At 46.5% G+C, this 14,558-nt stretch overlaps 2 protein-coding genes across 2 annotated transcripts in view; both read left to right on the top strand.

Annotated features, from left to right (window-relative positions):
* The window catches only part of LOC309356816 (F-box and leucine-rich repeat protein 13-like), a 243,429-nt gene that overhangs the window by 164,188 nt on the left and 64,683 nt on the right, over window positions 1-14,558 (top strand). The window lies entirely within an intron of this gene.
* Window positions 10,154-14,558, top strand: part of PLEKHO2 (pleckstrin homology domain containing O2) — a 32,744-nt gene continuing 28,339 nt past the window's right edge. Inside the window, 1 exon segment of the mRNA XM_081888595.1 lies at window positions 10,154-10,640. Within this exon segment, the coding sequence (XP_081744721.1) occupies window positions 10,632-10,640 (9 nt within the window). The 5' untranslated portion in view covers window positions 10,154-10,631.

A 14,558-nucleotide genomic window follows, 5' to 3' on the forward strand; every position in this document is an offset into this window, starting at 1 on the left:
ACAATATAGTAGAAGCGTGTGAGCTGGGAAGTCTCCGATTCAAATCTCACCACAGCCAGAAGCTCATTAAAGTGCCTGCATCCTGGTCTGGCATTAGCAACCCTGCTCCTCAGGCGGGGCCCACTGCCACTGATCCTTGCCCTGGGCGACGTGCTCCTATAAGCCACTATTTTAAATTTCCCCCAGTGTCCCACAGCATTCTACATCACATTGCTTTCTGGCCATGTGGATATTTAAAATGGCAGCCACAACAGTTGGTTGGAGAATTGCTGTCATCATCAGGTAAGGCCCAGGAGTGTTATGGAAGTGTCCTCCAGAGCGCATCATGCTGAGAGGCCCCTCAAGCTTGGAAGTGGCCCTGTCTTTTTCTTTCAGCCTCAGTCCCCAATGTGTGGGTAATAATAACCAGTCAAGGCTGGTCCTTTAGACCAAGTGGGGTGTTGAATTACTGCCCTCAGCTGTCCCCCTGTCCGGATTTTTAGTCTCAGTTTTGCTCCTTGTAGAACTCATCAGACAAAAGTTAGCTCTGCCCGTCAGTGGTTTTGGCTGCACCTACTGTTGGGCTCTCTCCTTCAACCACCACTGATATTTGCAGTTTAGAATCAGATGGCTATCAGTTCTTCACAGATACAGTGAATGTGTGTCTGTTTGTTTGAGAGAGAGTTAGATTGATAGAAGTTGCAAGCCCAGCCTCCAAAGTACTCCAATTCTCTGGCAGATGAAGGTGATGGACTACATGGAACTGGTGGAAATGACTGGCAGAATCCGAGACCAGGGAGAAGAGTCGGTGGAGGAAGGTTGGAAGAAATTTAAAGACTATTTACAGAAACATTGTAAAATTAATGAATGTTAGAATGATGTTGGAATGGATTTATGTGATTTTAGCAGAAATGTAACAAAGGTTTAGGAAAAAACAGACTGTTAATTGGTGAAAGGAGGGAAAGTAAAGTTACATTAATATCAAGATAAATTTTAGGACAAAAATTGGAAAAGATGGGAAGGATTTGCTGAAATAGCTAACTGAACTAGAATACGAAAAGGGAGGTGTGAGGAGGTCAAGGAAACAAGCAAATGAAAGACAAGTTATGGGAAGGCTTGATTTGTTTTTTAAAAATAATTGTTTCTATTTCTCTATTTTTTATTGTGATGTGTTGTCTTTGTTTAATTTGGTGTTTTTTCTTTTTTCTTTTTGTAACCCTAAAACTTCAATAAATATTACTTTAAAAAAAAAAACAAAGTCCTCCGATTCTCTGTATCCTATGTACATTCCCCACACAAGCTATATGTGAGTCAGCTTCCCCCAGCCCCCTTTCTTCTTAGCCCTTGGTTTTGACTGCTACTTATGCATGACCAAAAAGAGGAAATGCTTCTCCAAATAAATAAGGCAAAATAGGGCAAAGATTTGCATAAAATGCACACACAAATTATTACTACACCTTAAATATGATGCATCTCAACAAAGAGGGGATGACTGTAGCCAGGAAATCTATGTGCCTGATCTAGTCCGCTTGGCTTTACTGGATAACAGGTATGGAAATCCAGGCAACATCCAGAGGGCTGCAGGTTCCTTATCCCTGGTGTAAAGATAAGAACCGTAAGAAGTGAGAACAGGGGCTTTGAAGTTGCCCGTACAACAGTTAGCATTTGGACAGAAGGTCTAGCGAGATCATGTACACGAAGCATTTTGAACCCTTAGAAATGTGCCATACCTAGTGGTGCTGCTAGATCCTATATGTGGAACCTCAGGTTACATACGCTTCAGGTTACAGACTCCGCTAACCCTGAAATAGTGCTTCAGGTTAAGAACTTTGCTTCAGGATGAGAACAGAAAGTGTGCTCCGGCGGCGTGGCCCCAGTGGGAGGCCCCATTAGCCAAAGTGGTGCTTCAGGTTAAGAACAGTTTCAGGTTAAGTACGGACCTCCGGAACAAATTAAGTACTTAACCCGAGGTATCACTGTACTGATAATTGGTGAATTACACAACACTTTCTGTGAAGAAGGAACCTCTTATATATTGTCCTGCCAGTTCATGACAAAGACCAGGGTTCAAATCCCCACTCAGCTACAAAGCTGACTGGGTGACCTTGGACCACTCTCTGACTCTCAGCTGTCCTAGGGTTGTTGTGAGGATAAAATGGAGAAAGAGAGAACTGTGTATGCCACTTTTTGAGCTTTTTGGAGAAAAGGGGGTGGCTATAAATTTAAAAATTATGTTCTGTCAAGAGAACTACTGCCTCCCACATTCTCAATCTGGGTTTGACTTTTTTTTAGTCGTAATCATTAATGATCCTATAATATTTTATTTGATAATACATTACTGAGATATGTTGGATAAAAGTGTCAGTGAAACAGTATTGTAATTGTATAAGGTTTGCTCAATGTTTCTCTTCAAGGTTTTTTTTATGAGGAATGTTGCCAAAATTAACTTTAAAATAAAAATAAATTTTATCTATCTATCTATGAGATATATATAGATATATATGTGCCAGATAAATGCTAAATTATCACCACCATATTTCTTTTTCCAGCAGAAGGGTTTCATCCCATTTGAAAGTGCGGCTCCTTCATAAATATATTCAGATTGGCCTTTCTGGTTGAGTTGCCTCCCAAAGTCAAAAGATTCTGCTTCGGATCTAAGAGTCATGGAGATCACAATGCTGATCCAATGCAGCTGGTGCATCTATAATTAGGTATGGAAAGAGGGATCTGCTGGACAGAGAATAATGAAATCAGAGTAATGATTTATACATACATATTGGCTTAATCTTGTTTAGCGAGGTTAGCCGCATTTTATAGTCTCCAGGATTAGCTCCCATAAGCGTAAACCCAGATGATGGTTTGAGACAATCTCAGCTATCGCAGTTGTTTATAGTTTACCTGTTTGTGTTTCCACAGCTTCCTCCACATGTTTGGAAAGTCTATTTTCAAGTGGGGTGCTGCCCCTCTTCCCCCAGGCAGCCCCCACCTCCCTACCTTCTCACGTACAACCAGTCCACGGGTGTCTCTGCCCGACAGCTTCATCCTCCTGAATTCTCAGTGTTGCCCCTTATAGAATTCAGCAGCGAGGAGCATGGAGACAATAATAATATAATAATAATAATTTATCATTTATACCCCGCCCATCTGGCTGGATTTCCCCAGCCACTCTGGGCGGCTCCCAACAAAATATTAAAAATACAATAAAACATCAGACATTAAAAACTTCCCTAAACAGGGCTGCCTTCAGATGACTTCTAAAAGTCAAATACAGTTGTACCTCAGGTTACAGACACCTCAGGTTACAAACACTTCGGGTTAGACTCCACTAACCTGGAAGTAGTACCTCAGGTTAAGAACTTTACCTCAGGATGAGAATAGAAATCGTGCACTGGCGGCAGCGGGAGGCCCCATTAGCTAAAGTGGTACCTCAGGTTAAGAACGGTTTCAGGTTAAGAATGGACCTCTGGAACGAATTAAGTTCATAACCAGAAGTACCACTGTAGTTGTTTATTTCCTTGACATCTGACGGAAGGGCGTTCCACAGGGCGGGTGCTGCCACCAAGAAGGCTCTCTGCCTGGTTCCCTGGAACCTCACTTCTTACAGTGAGGAAACCGCCAGACGGCCCTCGGCGCTGGACCTCAGTGTCCGGGCTGAATGATGGGGGTGGAGACGCTCCTTCAGGAATACTGGGCCGAGGCCATTTAGGGCTTTAAAGGTCAGCGCCAACACTTTGAATTGTGCTCGGAAACATACCGGGAGCCAACGCTGGTGTTATGTGGTCTTGGTGGCTGTTCCCAGTCACCACTAGACTTAGTTGACTGTGCCTGTCTTTGGCTCTGGATCCACCTACTTTTGGGCTCCACTACCAGTCCCAAGGGCCACAGCCCCCATTGGTTAGGGTCCAGTAACATCTGGAGTCTTCCCATTCCTACCTTACCCACTTCCTTCACAGCATCCATAATTTCATATGCACCTCTATCATGCCAACCCTATCCTGAAAACTGGAGATCTAGAGCGATCAATCCCAAAAGCAAGAGTTTCATTTGATGTTAAAAGCTTCCCCCATACTTGCTGACATATGGCTCTTCAGGGCAGGGCAGGGGTGTTATTATATTTCACTGGGAGCGTGACTTTTCTGTTTCCCATCCTCATCTCTATATTGGATACAGGGCTGTCCTTTTCTCGGTGAGAAATGTTACATCTCCTGTCCTCTTCCTTGGCCAGCCACAGACTTGTTCATTCAAGGGCTAAATTGGCTCTCTCCGTTACACTTGCACAACTCCATGGAGTTCTGGAGTTGGCTTTACATCAATGTCCGTTGCATTTCCTCTCAGCTTTTCAGTATTTTATTTACGTCTTGAATTTATATCCCTCCCTTCCTCCCCAAGGAGCCCAGGGTGGCAAACAGATCACCAGTTAAAAGAAAAAACAAACGAAACAAACATTCTAAAAAAAACAATTAAAAATTTCTAAAATCAGTTGCAGTTTAAAAACATCCTGAAGGCAGTCACAAACATCTATCCATCCAAAGTTCTGAGAGTTGCCTGGAACAGTATCCTTCAGCCACCAAATGCCTGGGTAAACAGCAAACTTTTTCAGATTCCTCCTGAAAGTTAATAATGATGGGACAGGCTCATCTCATTGGAAGGGCATTCCACAACTGAGGAGCCATCACCGAAAAGTCCCTGTCACCACCACCAAGGCCTCACTTGCCAACCACAGGGTTCAATATGGTGAGTACTGGGGAAGGCACTCTTTTATGTACTTGGATTCCAAGCTGTTTAGGGCTGTATATGATAGTACTACGAACATTTTGAATTTGGCCTGGTAGCTCACTGGCAGCCAGTGTGGCGCTTTCAGGACCAGTGTCACATGGACCCGGGAGCTAGAAACCAAATATACTTCTTTGATGGGCATGGTTCATGCTTGAACGAACGTCAATAGCTTTTGATGGCTCGTGACTGTTATCTACCCCACACATCCCACATGCGTAGCTCACAGCCAAGAGAAACAGCTTCGCCATTTTAGTAGTTTGAAGTTTTACAGTGGGCTAAGGAGGCTCGGAGGGGGCAGTCTTGGAGCGATGCTATGCCAGGGGCATTGTGGGAGATTAAAAATGGCCACTCATAGTATTCTACAGTCCAGTTGCACCTGTGTTTAGCCAATGAATACCACTGGGGAACTGTATTCCAAGCAGCTGTCAGGGTGCCAGTTGCTGATGTGAGGATTTGTTTTATTTATTATTACACTTTCATGTAGGCACTTCTTCATTTTCCATTTGTAGTTCTAAATGCTGCCGCCCTCACCTCCACCCCCTTGGAAACCTCATCCAAATCAGTTTACATTTGGGGGAAGTGCTCTTATGCTCATCTTCACATGACTTCCTCTATCTGTCCGGTGTGTCGAAATCGCAATGACACTGCTACTCAGCTGTGATATTTAAGGCCTTGGGGGTGATGCCAGAGGAGTCCCAAAGTGCAGACCATGCACAGGAAAAAAAAGTATTTAAAAATCTATTTTTGTTCAGAAAGCTATGACCCTTGTCTCGTGGGCTGGACACAGAAGCAGCCTTCCTTTGGTCCATTTCTGCAATCACTTCTTTCTCATGTTCACCAGGGTAAGTCTGCTCGTAATTAACTGTTCCAACTTTATCCCTATTTTTACCATGTCGGGATACCTATTAAATCTTTGGGTACAGCGAGGTTACGCTTACATTATCAGCTTAAAACCCAAGGTTATTCTTGCTATGTTTCAAGCCACATTTGCATACCCACCTCCAACATTTCTCCAATGAAAATAGGGATGTCCCATTCCATAATGATAATTTTACTATTTATACCCCACACATCTTATTGGGTTGCCCCAACACACCGGGCAGCTTCCAACATATATAAAAACATAATACAACATCTGAAAAAACTGCCCTATACAGGATTGTCTTCAGACGCCTTGGGGGGTCAGATAACTCCATACCCTCCAATATTTATCCAATGAAAATAGGGACATCCTAAGGAAAAGGGGCCTGCCAACCTAGCAGTTCGAAAGCACCTCCAGGTGCAAGTAGATAAATAGGGACCGCTTACCAGCGGGAAGGTAAACGGCGTTTCCGTGTGCAGCTCTGGCTCGCCAGAGCAGCGATGTCACGCTGGCCATGTGACCCGGAAGTGTCTCCGGACAGCGCTGGCCCCTGGCCTCTTAAGTGAGATGGGCGCAGAACCCCAGAGTCTGTCAAGACTGGCCCATACGGGCAGGGGTACCTTTACCTTTAAGGAAAAGGGGGACATTCCGGGATCAAATCAGAAACCAGGACGGCTTCTCTAAATCAGGGACGTCCTTGGAAAATAGGGACACTTGAAGGGTCTGCATTTGCACAGTGTTGTTCACATCAGAAAGGGGGACAGGGTTGCTTTCATCTGACAGGCATGACCTTTTAGTTTTTTTCTGTCCTTGGGTTGCATAGAAAACCCCTGTTCATGAAGCTGTCCTCTGCGTGCTCATCCGAGTATCCTCTATAGCTGTCTCAAATGTAGTATGAAGTGAATGTGGCTTAAGTTTTCTTGTTGGATTGAAGCTGGTTTGAGGGGAAAACGCACCAAACATTTCACGTGCACCAGCTTCTTGGGTTGGCACTTGTATTTTACTCCAGGCGATGGGGCCACATCCCTCCATTGCACCTGAGGGCAGCCAAGTAGCTTAAGGGAGTGTAGGCCAAAGCCTTGTCCAGCAACCCCTCAGCTGCCTCACTCTGCCCAATGGTAGGGCTGGTCCATTGGAAGGAGGATGCAGGATAAAGTGTGTACATGGTAAATGGCTACTAACCCAAATGGCTATGTTCTACCTCCACTGCCAGTGGCAGTGAATACCAGCTGCCAGGAATCACAAATAGGTAGAGTATGCTCATGTGCTCAGGTCCTGGTTGTGGGTTTCCCACAGACAACTGTCTGGCCACTATGAGAGCACGATGCTGGACTAGATGGGCCATTGGGCTGATTCAGTAGACTCTCTTTTCGCTCATGGTTTGATCCAGTAGGAGTATTCTTACATTGTTCTCTTGAGCTTCCTGCTCTTGATGGGATAAATTGCTTGGTGAATGGCACAGGCTCTGATCTTTGGTACAGTTTTGTCAGCTTCACCCCCCTCCCCCCAAAATAGAGGAAAGTTCTAAACTAACATCGCTTATGTATGAGTTAAATCTCTATTGTCACACATACACATGTGCTGTCTAAAAATATTCTCAGTTTTGTTTTAAAAAAACCTGATTAATATTTTCCAGGAAATGCAATTTTATTGGCCAACACCCAGTCATTATAGTTACTCACCCATTATTTCCTCCAGCTGTGCTGTTTTAAAGCTAGGGTGTTGCATTTTGAAAGATAGCCGAGTGTGGGTTGTTGTCCAATTATGGCCAGAGAGAAACAATATTATTTTTTCCTTCGAAATCTGAAACTGGTACGAGAGAGCCAATGTTGCTTGCAATGCAAATACACTAATTTCCCCCCTCCCCATATTGCACTACTATTGTGTATGCTCCAACGAGCTTTGTAGATTTTTTTCGTAGCAGGACACAAACATCAGGAGAAGCCTGTGGGTGACAATGGCCTTATCCCTGCATTCCACAATCTTGTTCCTCTCCAGATGTTTTGGACCACAAATCCCATCAGCCCCAGGGGGTACAGCTTCCTTACCCTATCAAGGTAAAAGGATCAAGTGTACAGGTGATCACCTTGACCTGTCCAAGCACCCTGCCCACATCCTTGAGTCTTACTAACTGAAACTCATCCAACACAACAGCACTAGACAGTGCTCTGAATACTTCTTGAGATTCGTCTGCTGTAACCACGGAGTCAAGGTCCCAGTGAATGAAAGGGCTTTTATCATCAAAATGCTTTGCGAACATGTCACAGCAGGTTACTGTTGGTTCTACCACCTTGTTTGGGCCAGACTGTAAAAGGCCCAAAAGGAAAAGCTGTGTATTGCAGAGTGAGGATGCCACTAAGTAGGCTTAAGCCCCCACCAGTGTTCAAATGCATTTAACTGGAGTTTTCCTCCACTTGCATTCTAGCTTGTCTTATTGTCCTAAACCACAGAGCCAAATAGGCTCTACGAAGTGGGAGAGGACTCTCAGGGGTGGATCGTGCCAACGGGCCTGAGCCATTTAAATGTTCCATAAGTTGGCCAGGGCTTTGACAGGAGTGCCAGTCATATCAACTCATCCATCACAACAGCACTAGACAGGGCCATCTGGAAGCCAATTGGATCCATCAGCCTTTGAGGGCAGACCCTCCTTATAGGTCCCTACCTCTGCAGAGCAGAAGAGGTGCTGAAAGCCTAAATCTCAACAGGAAGTGATCAGACAAAAGACTGATGCCAATACACCCCCACACTTTCAGGTCACCCTCTTTCTTCCCAGTTAAGAAAACAAGGTCCAGACTGGCCTGCCACATGTCTTGGACTGGTGACATGTCCCATGGTCATCATGGCAGCCATGAAGTCCTGAGCCACTCCAGAGCCATTCACCTTGGCATGGATGTTGAAGTCCCTCAAAAACAGGAGTCTGGGAGTCCTCAACCCTGCAGGAAGACTACTGGGCAGCAAGGTATGCGGCAAACCAACAGAATTCCTAATTTGTCCCAATTCCCCAGTGCCAGGAACACACACTCTAGATCTCTTCCACACACACCCCACAACAAGACAGAGAGCTTGGAGAGAGAGAGATGGAATCCCTATGGACTATAGCAATTTCCCCTCCCCATCCTTAAGTCTGCCCTGATACTGCATTATGCACCCAGGTACGCACAGCTGTTGTTGTTGTTTAGTCGTTTAGTCGTGTCCGACTCTTCGTGACCCCATGGACTAGAGCACGCCAGGAGTGCTCCAATGCCTCCCGCAGTTTGGTCAAACTCATGCTGGTAGCTTTGAGAACATTATCCAACCATCTCATCCTCTGTGTGCCCTCTATCTTTCCCAACATCAGGGTCTTTTCCAGGGAGTCTTCTCTTCTCATGAGGTGGCCAAAGTATTGGAGCCTCAGCTTCACGATCTGTCCTTCCAGTGAGCACTCAGGGCTGATTTCTTTAAGAATGGATAGGTTTGATCTTCTTGCAGTCCATGGGACTCTCAAGAGTCTCCTCCAGCACCATAATTCAAAAGCACAGCTAGATGAGACCAACTCCACTCTGCTCACCCACCCAGGTCTCCATGATACAGACCAGATCAGCCTCCTCATCTGTAATCAAATCATGGGTGAGGGAGGTCTTACTCAGAGCCAGCCTGGTATTCAGCAACAGCAGCCGTACTAGACCTGAGGGCTGGCTGATAGGACAACTGCAATTCCCCTGGTAGGAGAGGGGCTACTTACTGTGACTGTGCTAAGTGCCCCTCCCTGGGGTCTTGGGTCCCCATCACTTTCTCTTCTTATAGCCCAATACATCCCTGCCTGTTTCCTTCATTCCTCCATCCCAGAACCCACCCACCTGTCTGAAGGTCTTCTGCTCTCTTAAATCAGAGGTGTAGAATCTGGGGAGCCTAAAGGGGGCAGGATCTAGTATTGCCTAACAGTGGATTTTATATATTTTAATTTGTTTACAGCAGTTGTTTCATGGTTTAGGAGTAGATAATGCAGGTGAAGCTCTTTGCACTTTTAGACAAATGTACAAGATTATTATGCAGCAAGGTGGTCCCCTTATACACACCCCAAATTTTGAATTTGTGGGTTTGTTTGTCTTTGTATGTGTGTGTGTTGCAGTTTAAGCCTTCATTCTATGCCTCTTTGAGACTTTTCGCTGGTAAAAAAGTGACAGATGAATAAAATGATTGCGTGTAGGGCTGTTCAGAATGCACACCAGCTGGTCCTCAAGATGACACCCTCCAGAGGTCGTTGGCCTAAAACTCCCAGCACCCAAAAAGGGGAGTTGTAGTTCAGCAACATCTGGGAGTCACTAGCTCGGGCAAGTCCGGTGTCCCCAGAGCCTCTCGCTTTGGAGTCCAGGCACTCATGCGGGACTTACTCCCGAGTAGACGCTGGCACGCTGCAGACAGCCCTGCAAGCTGGAGCTGGATCTCACCCAGTGTGGCTGTGTAGGTGGGGAGGGGGGAGGAAAACAGCTTCCCCTTCTCAGCTGCTGCTGCTGGTTCCTCCTCCTCCTCTCCTTCCCTAAGAGCTCAAGCTACTACCGGAAACCAATATTTTTTTGCTGCTGCCGCTGTGTCTTCTTTTTGCAAAGTTGTTTCGAAGCAAACAGAGGCGCAGTCAGAGGCGCTGCAAAGCAGCATCGGCGGCGGAGCTGGTTTCTTTGCAACTTCCGAACGAACCCTGGACTTTTCTTTTTCTCTTCGCCAGCCTGGAAAGTTGTTGAACCTCCATCTCCCCTTTCCCTCCCCAGCGCCCGAACCCGGCATGTTTGATCCGCCGGCTGCTGCTGCTGCTGCTTGCAAGCTCCGGGACTCCGGCAGAGCCCGGGCAAAGGATGGAAGAACAGCCCCGAGGCTCCTGAGAAGGCATTAAAAAGCGATCTCCGAGCGAAGAAGCGCGCCCGGCGTGTTTGGAGAGGAATCCAGATAATAATAAGAATTATTATTATTATTTTTGCAAGGGGTGGGAGACGCATCGCCCTCCTCTTTCCTCTCTCTCCCCCCCCTCCCCATCTCCACCATGGAAGATGTGAGTAATGTTTCAAGTGCAATGGGTTGGCAAAGGAAGGCAGCTTAAAAAGGCTTTGCATACTTGGGAGGGAGAAGGAATGGGCGAGATGTGGCGAGTTACAAGATAGAGGAGGGAGGAATGCGCCCCTTTTCTGTTCGTCCAAGAAGTTAAGTTTCTAGTCCGCTGGGTCCAACTGCTGGCTTTCCTCTTGGCTGGGCGTGTGTTTGATCCTGTGATGATTTAGATTTCATATCAGCCCTTCGCTGTGGGGTCCCGGGCGGGTTACAGCCATGTGAAAACACAATATTAAAATCAGTTAAAACAAATTGCGGTCAAGAGAATAGGATGGATCCTAGATCGATAGATTGTCAGAAACTATGGTACAGAGCATGCAACAAAAACTACCTTCTTAAACATTCTTATCCAGATCTTGTTTTGAAAGCTGACCGAATTTGTTAAGTTTAACATTCGAAGAGGAGTATGTCAGTTTCAAAAGCTTTTTTTGGGGGGGGAGGTTAGGAAAAGCTGGTGGGGGGCAAATATACTGTAGTAGAGGATTGGGGACGACGACTGGACGCTCCCCCCTCCCCCTGCTTCCTGCTGAAATTAAACAGAGGGAGCTCTCAAAAGGGCCTGGATGAAAGTCTTTTTAAAAGTTTGTTTTCCTATTTGCATGGAACGGTCTTTGGCCTGGGAAAAGGAGAGGGAGGAAAACATAGCTTGTTTTGTTGATGGATGTCCGAGGCTGCTGGAAAAGGAGCACGTGCTTCAGAGGTCTCTCTGGAGTTGCTTTGCCCTGCTATGAGAAAACTCAGGCGGTGGATGAAAGTTGCCAAGCTTCCTGCTCTAACCTTGCTCCTGTGCCTTTTGTAGCAGCTTAGCACACTCCAGTCTTAGGCATCAAGTGTCGGTGGGACAGCTTTGCTGGCTTAATTCCTGGGCACCAAGTTGTTGTTGAAAACAGTGGAGCAGGGCCAATTTAAAAAATAAAACAAAAGCTGGCAATGCTTAGGCAGCAGTTGCTGATAAATTGAACTGGGTGAACCTCGCTGTAGGAAATGATGCTTGGCGTATGCTTTTGGCTCAAGACAGCTGGGGGTGTGTGGGTGTTTCTTGGTTGCCATGGCTCACAAGAAGCAGGGAATTGTCATAGCCCAGGGTAGAAGGGGCCAGGCTCAGGCATCCTCAGTCTCTCCAGATCCTGGTGACCCCATGTGCAACTCTGACAGGCAGTCTGATGAAGCAACCTGAGAGAAATGCCTTAAGGACTGTTGCTCCATGGTAGAACGTCTGCTTTGCATGTTGAAGTTCCAAGGTTCGATCCTGGTAGGATTAGGAATGCCCCTGAACTGAAACCCTGGAGAGCTGCTGCCAGTCAGTGTGGACAGTACTGAGCTAGATGGACCAGTGGTCTGATTCAGTATAAGGGAGCTTCCTATTTTCCAGTTGCTTGGGATGGAGAGGCCTGTATCTCACTGACAGAGCATCTGTTTTGCAATGCAATAGGTCCCAATTTCAATCCCCAGTGTCTCTAGGTAGGGCCGGGAAAGACCAGAGAGCTGCTGCCAGTTAGTGCCAACAGTATGCAGCTAGGTGGGCCAGTGGTCTGACTCAGCATGAGGCAGATTCCTATGTCTCATGGGCACATCTTAGCAATCCCTCCCTGGACCCGGCAGCATCCTTGACAATGACCCACACCCATAGCTATTGTTAGTTTGTGGGCAAATAACTCGATAAATTAATACTCAAACTCATAGGAGCATAGGAAGCTGCCAAGTCGCATCATTAGTTTACCTGGCTCAATATTGTCTACAACTGAGAAAGCCAACATTGTGTCCTCCAGATGTTGTGGGACTACAACTCCCATCAGCCCCAGCCAGCAAGTCAGGGATGATGGGAGTTGCAGTGTAGCAGCATATTAGTGGGTACCCCTGGTCAGTGGCGTAGCGTGGGGGGTGCAGGGGGGGCCAGCCGCACCGGGCGCAACATCTGGGGGGGTGCACTCGCACTCGCAGCTCTCTGCCCCTACTAAAATCCATGGGTTAGGGGGCGCAAATTACTTGCCTTGCCCCGGGTGCTGACAACCCACGCTACGCCACTGCCCCTGGTTTACATTGACTGGCAGTAGCTCTCCAGGGTTTCAGACAGTAAATCTTTTCAAGACCTTCTTGGAGATGCCGGGGATTAAACCTGGGACCGTCTGCATGCAAAGCATGCGCACCGCCAGTGAACTATTGCCCTTCCTACATTTTGTACTTGGAAGCAATTCAGTACAGACCACCGGGCTATTTAAACTCTTGACATAATTAATTCAAAGGGTCACAAGAAGGCAACTGAACCCATTATATTTACTACATTCTGCCTCTCCTGTGCTGATGTTGCTGCAATAGGATATAGGTGGTAACCCAAGATAGAGACCTGCTTTGCTAAGAGCACTTAGCATGCTTTCAGTGTGTGCTTATTTGCAGCTAAAAACTACTTTCCTATATAGGTTAGCATGCTTCTCCTTTAAAGTGTTGTTTATTCTTTTGTGCATCTCTACCCAAATCGCCTCTGGCTTGGGGTGTACCGTTTCCCCTCATCCTAGAGTTTAAATGGATCTGTCCAGAAGATCAGGCTGCTGCTTCTTTCCTTCCCTGGCTTCCCCCTTGTTTTGCATTTTGAAACTCTTGCCTTTTCAAATGGGGCTGCTGCTTCCTTCTGCCAACAAACTCGTGCTTGCACCAATTCTGTCAGGGCACTTTTGTACTGGCAACCCATAAGCTGCTTTCTCTCTGCTAATGGGCTGTTGCACTATCGAGTGGGTTTTGTTTTGTTTTTAAAAGAGATTTCATGGAGCCTTCAGCTGTTCCGTCCTCTTGGAGAAATGGGAAGTGGGGAAAGGAAAGGAAATGTCTTGCAAGGCTTTATAAGGGCATGGCGATGCTACAGATGTAAACCAGTTTCAATCCTGTTGGGCAGTGAAGATAAGAGCATATACAGTATTTACTCATCCGACTTTTTAAAAAGGTTCAGTACCGCTACCCTCTCTGCAGTGCTTCTTGGGAACTGTAGTTCTGTGAGGCATTCTGTGATTCCCAGAAAAGTGTGGGTGAAGCCGCAACAATTATGTTGTTAAAATCTATATAAGTTTGCCGTGGAGACATAGCATGTTGCTTTATACTGAGTCAGATCATTGTCCATCAAGCTTGGTTTAGTCCACAGTTTCCCAAACAAATCTTCAGTTGTTATTGGACTACAACTCCCATCATCCCTAGCTACTAGGACCAGTGGCCAGGGATGATGGGAGTTGTAGTTCAAAAGCAGCTGGAGACTCAACTTGAGGAAACCCTGGTTTAGTCTACATTGTGGCCTTCTAGATGTTCCTGGACTCCAGCTTTCATCATCTCTGTCCGTTGGCCCATGCTTGCTGGTGTGATGGGAGGTACAGTCCAACAACATCTGGAGGGCCACAGGTTCCCCATTCCTGGTCCACACTGATTGACAGTAGCTCTCTGGGTTTTCAGAAAGGAGAGTTCCCCAGAATTACCTGGAGAGGCTGGGGGTTGAACCTAGAATCATTTGCATGCAAAACCTCAAGACCGACCCTACCATTAGGCAGAGTGAGGAAGCTGCCTCAGGTGGTAGATGCTGAGGGTTGGGGAATGGACAAAGCTGTGTGTGCCATATTGTGAACACTAGGTGAGCCTATTGACCTCAGGTGCAGTGGAAGGCACTGCCCCATTGCCAGAGCTAAAGTAAGATTCAGCTGTCAGTCTGGTTAGCTTTTTTACCTGGAATGTAGCGGAAGGGAAGGCATCATCTTATTCTTTGCCTCAGGTAGCAAAATGCCTTGGACTGGCTCTGCAAAGTATGGGCTAGGCTACAGTGTCCTTCAGCCTTGGGTCCCCAGACACTGTTGGACTACAGTTCTCATTAGTTGGGAGTTGTAGTCAT

The sequence above is a fragment of the Podarcis melisellensis genome, assembly GCF_964234715.1.
Source record: "Podarcis melisellensis genome assembly, chromosome: 14".
In the NCBI taxonomy this organism is placed as follows: Eukaryota; Metazoa; Chordata; class Lepidosauria; order Squamata; family Lacertidae; genus Podarcis; species Podarcis melisellensis.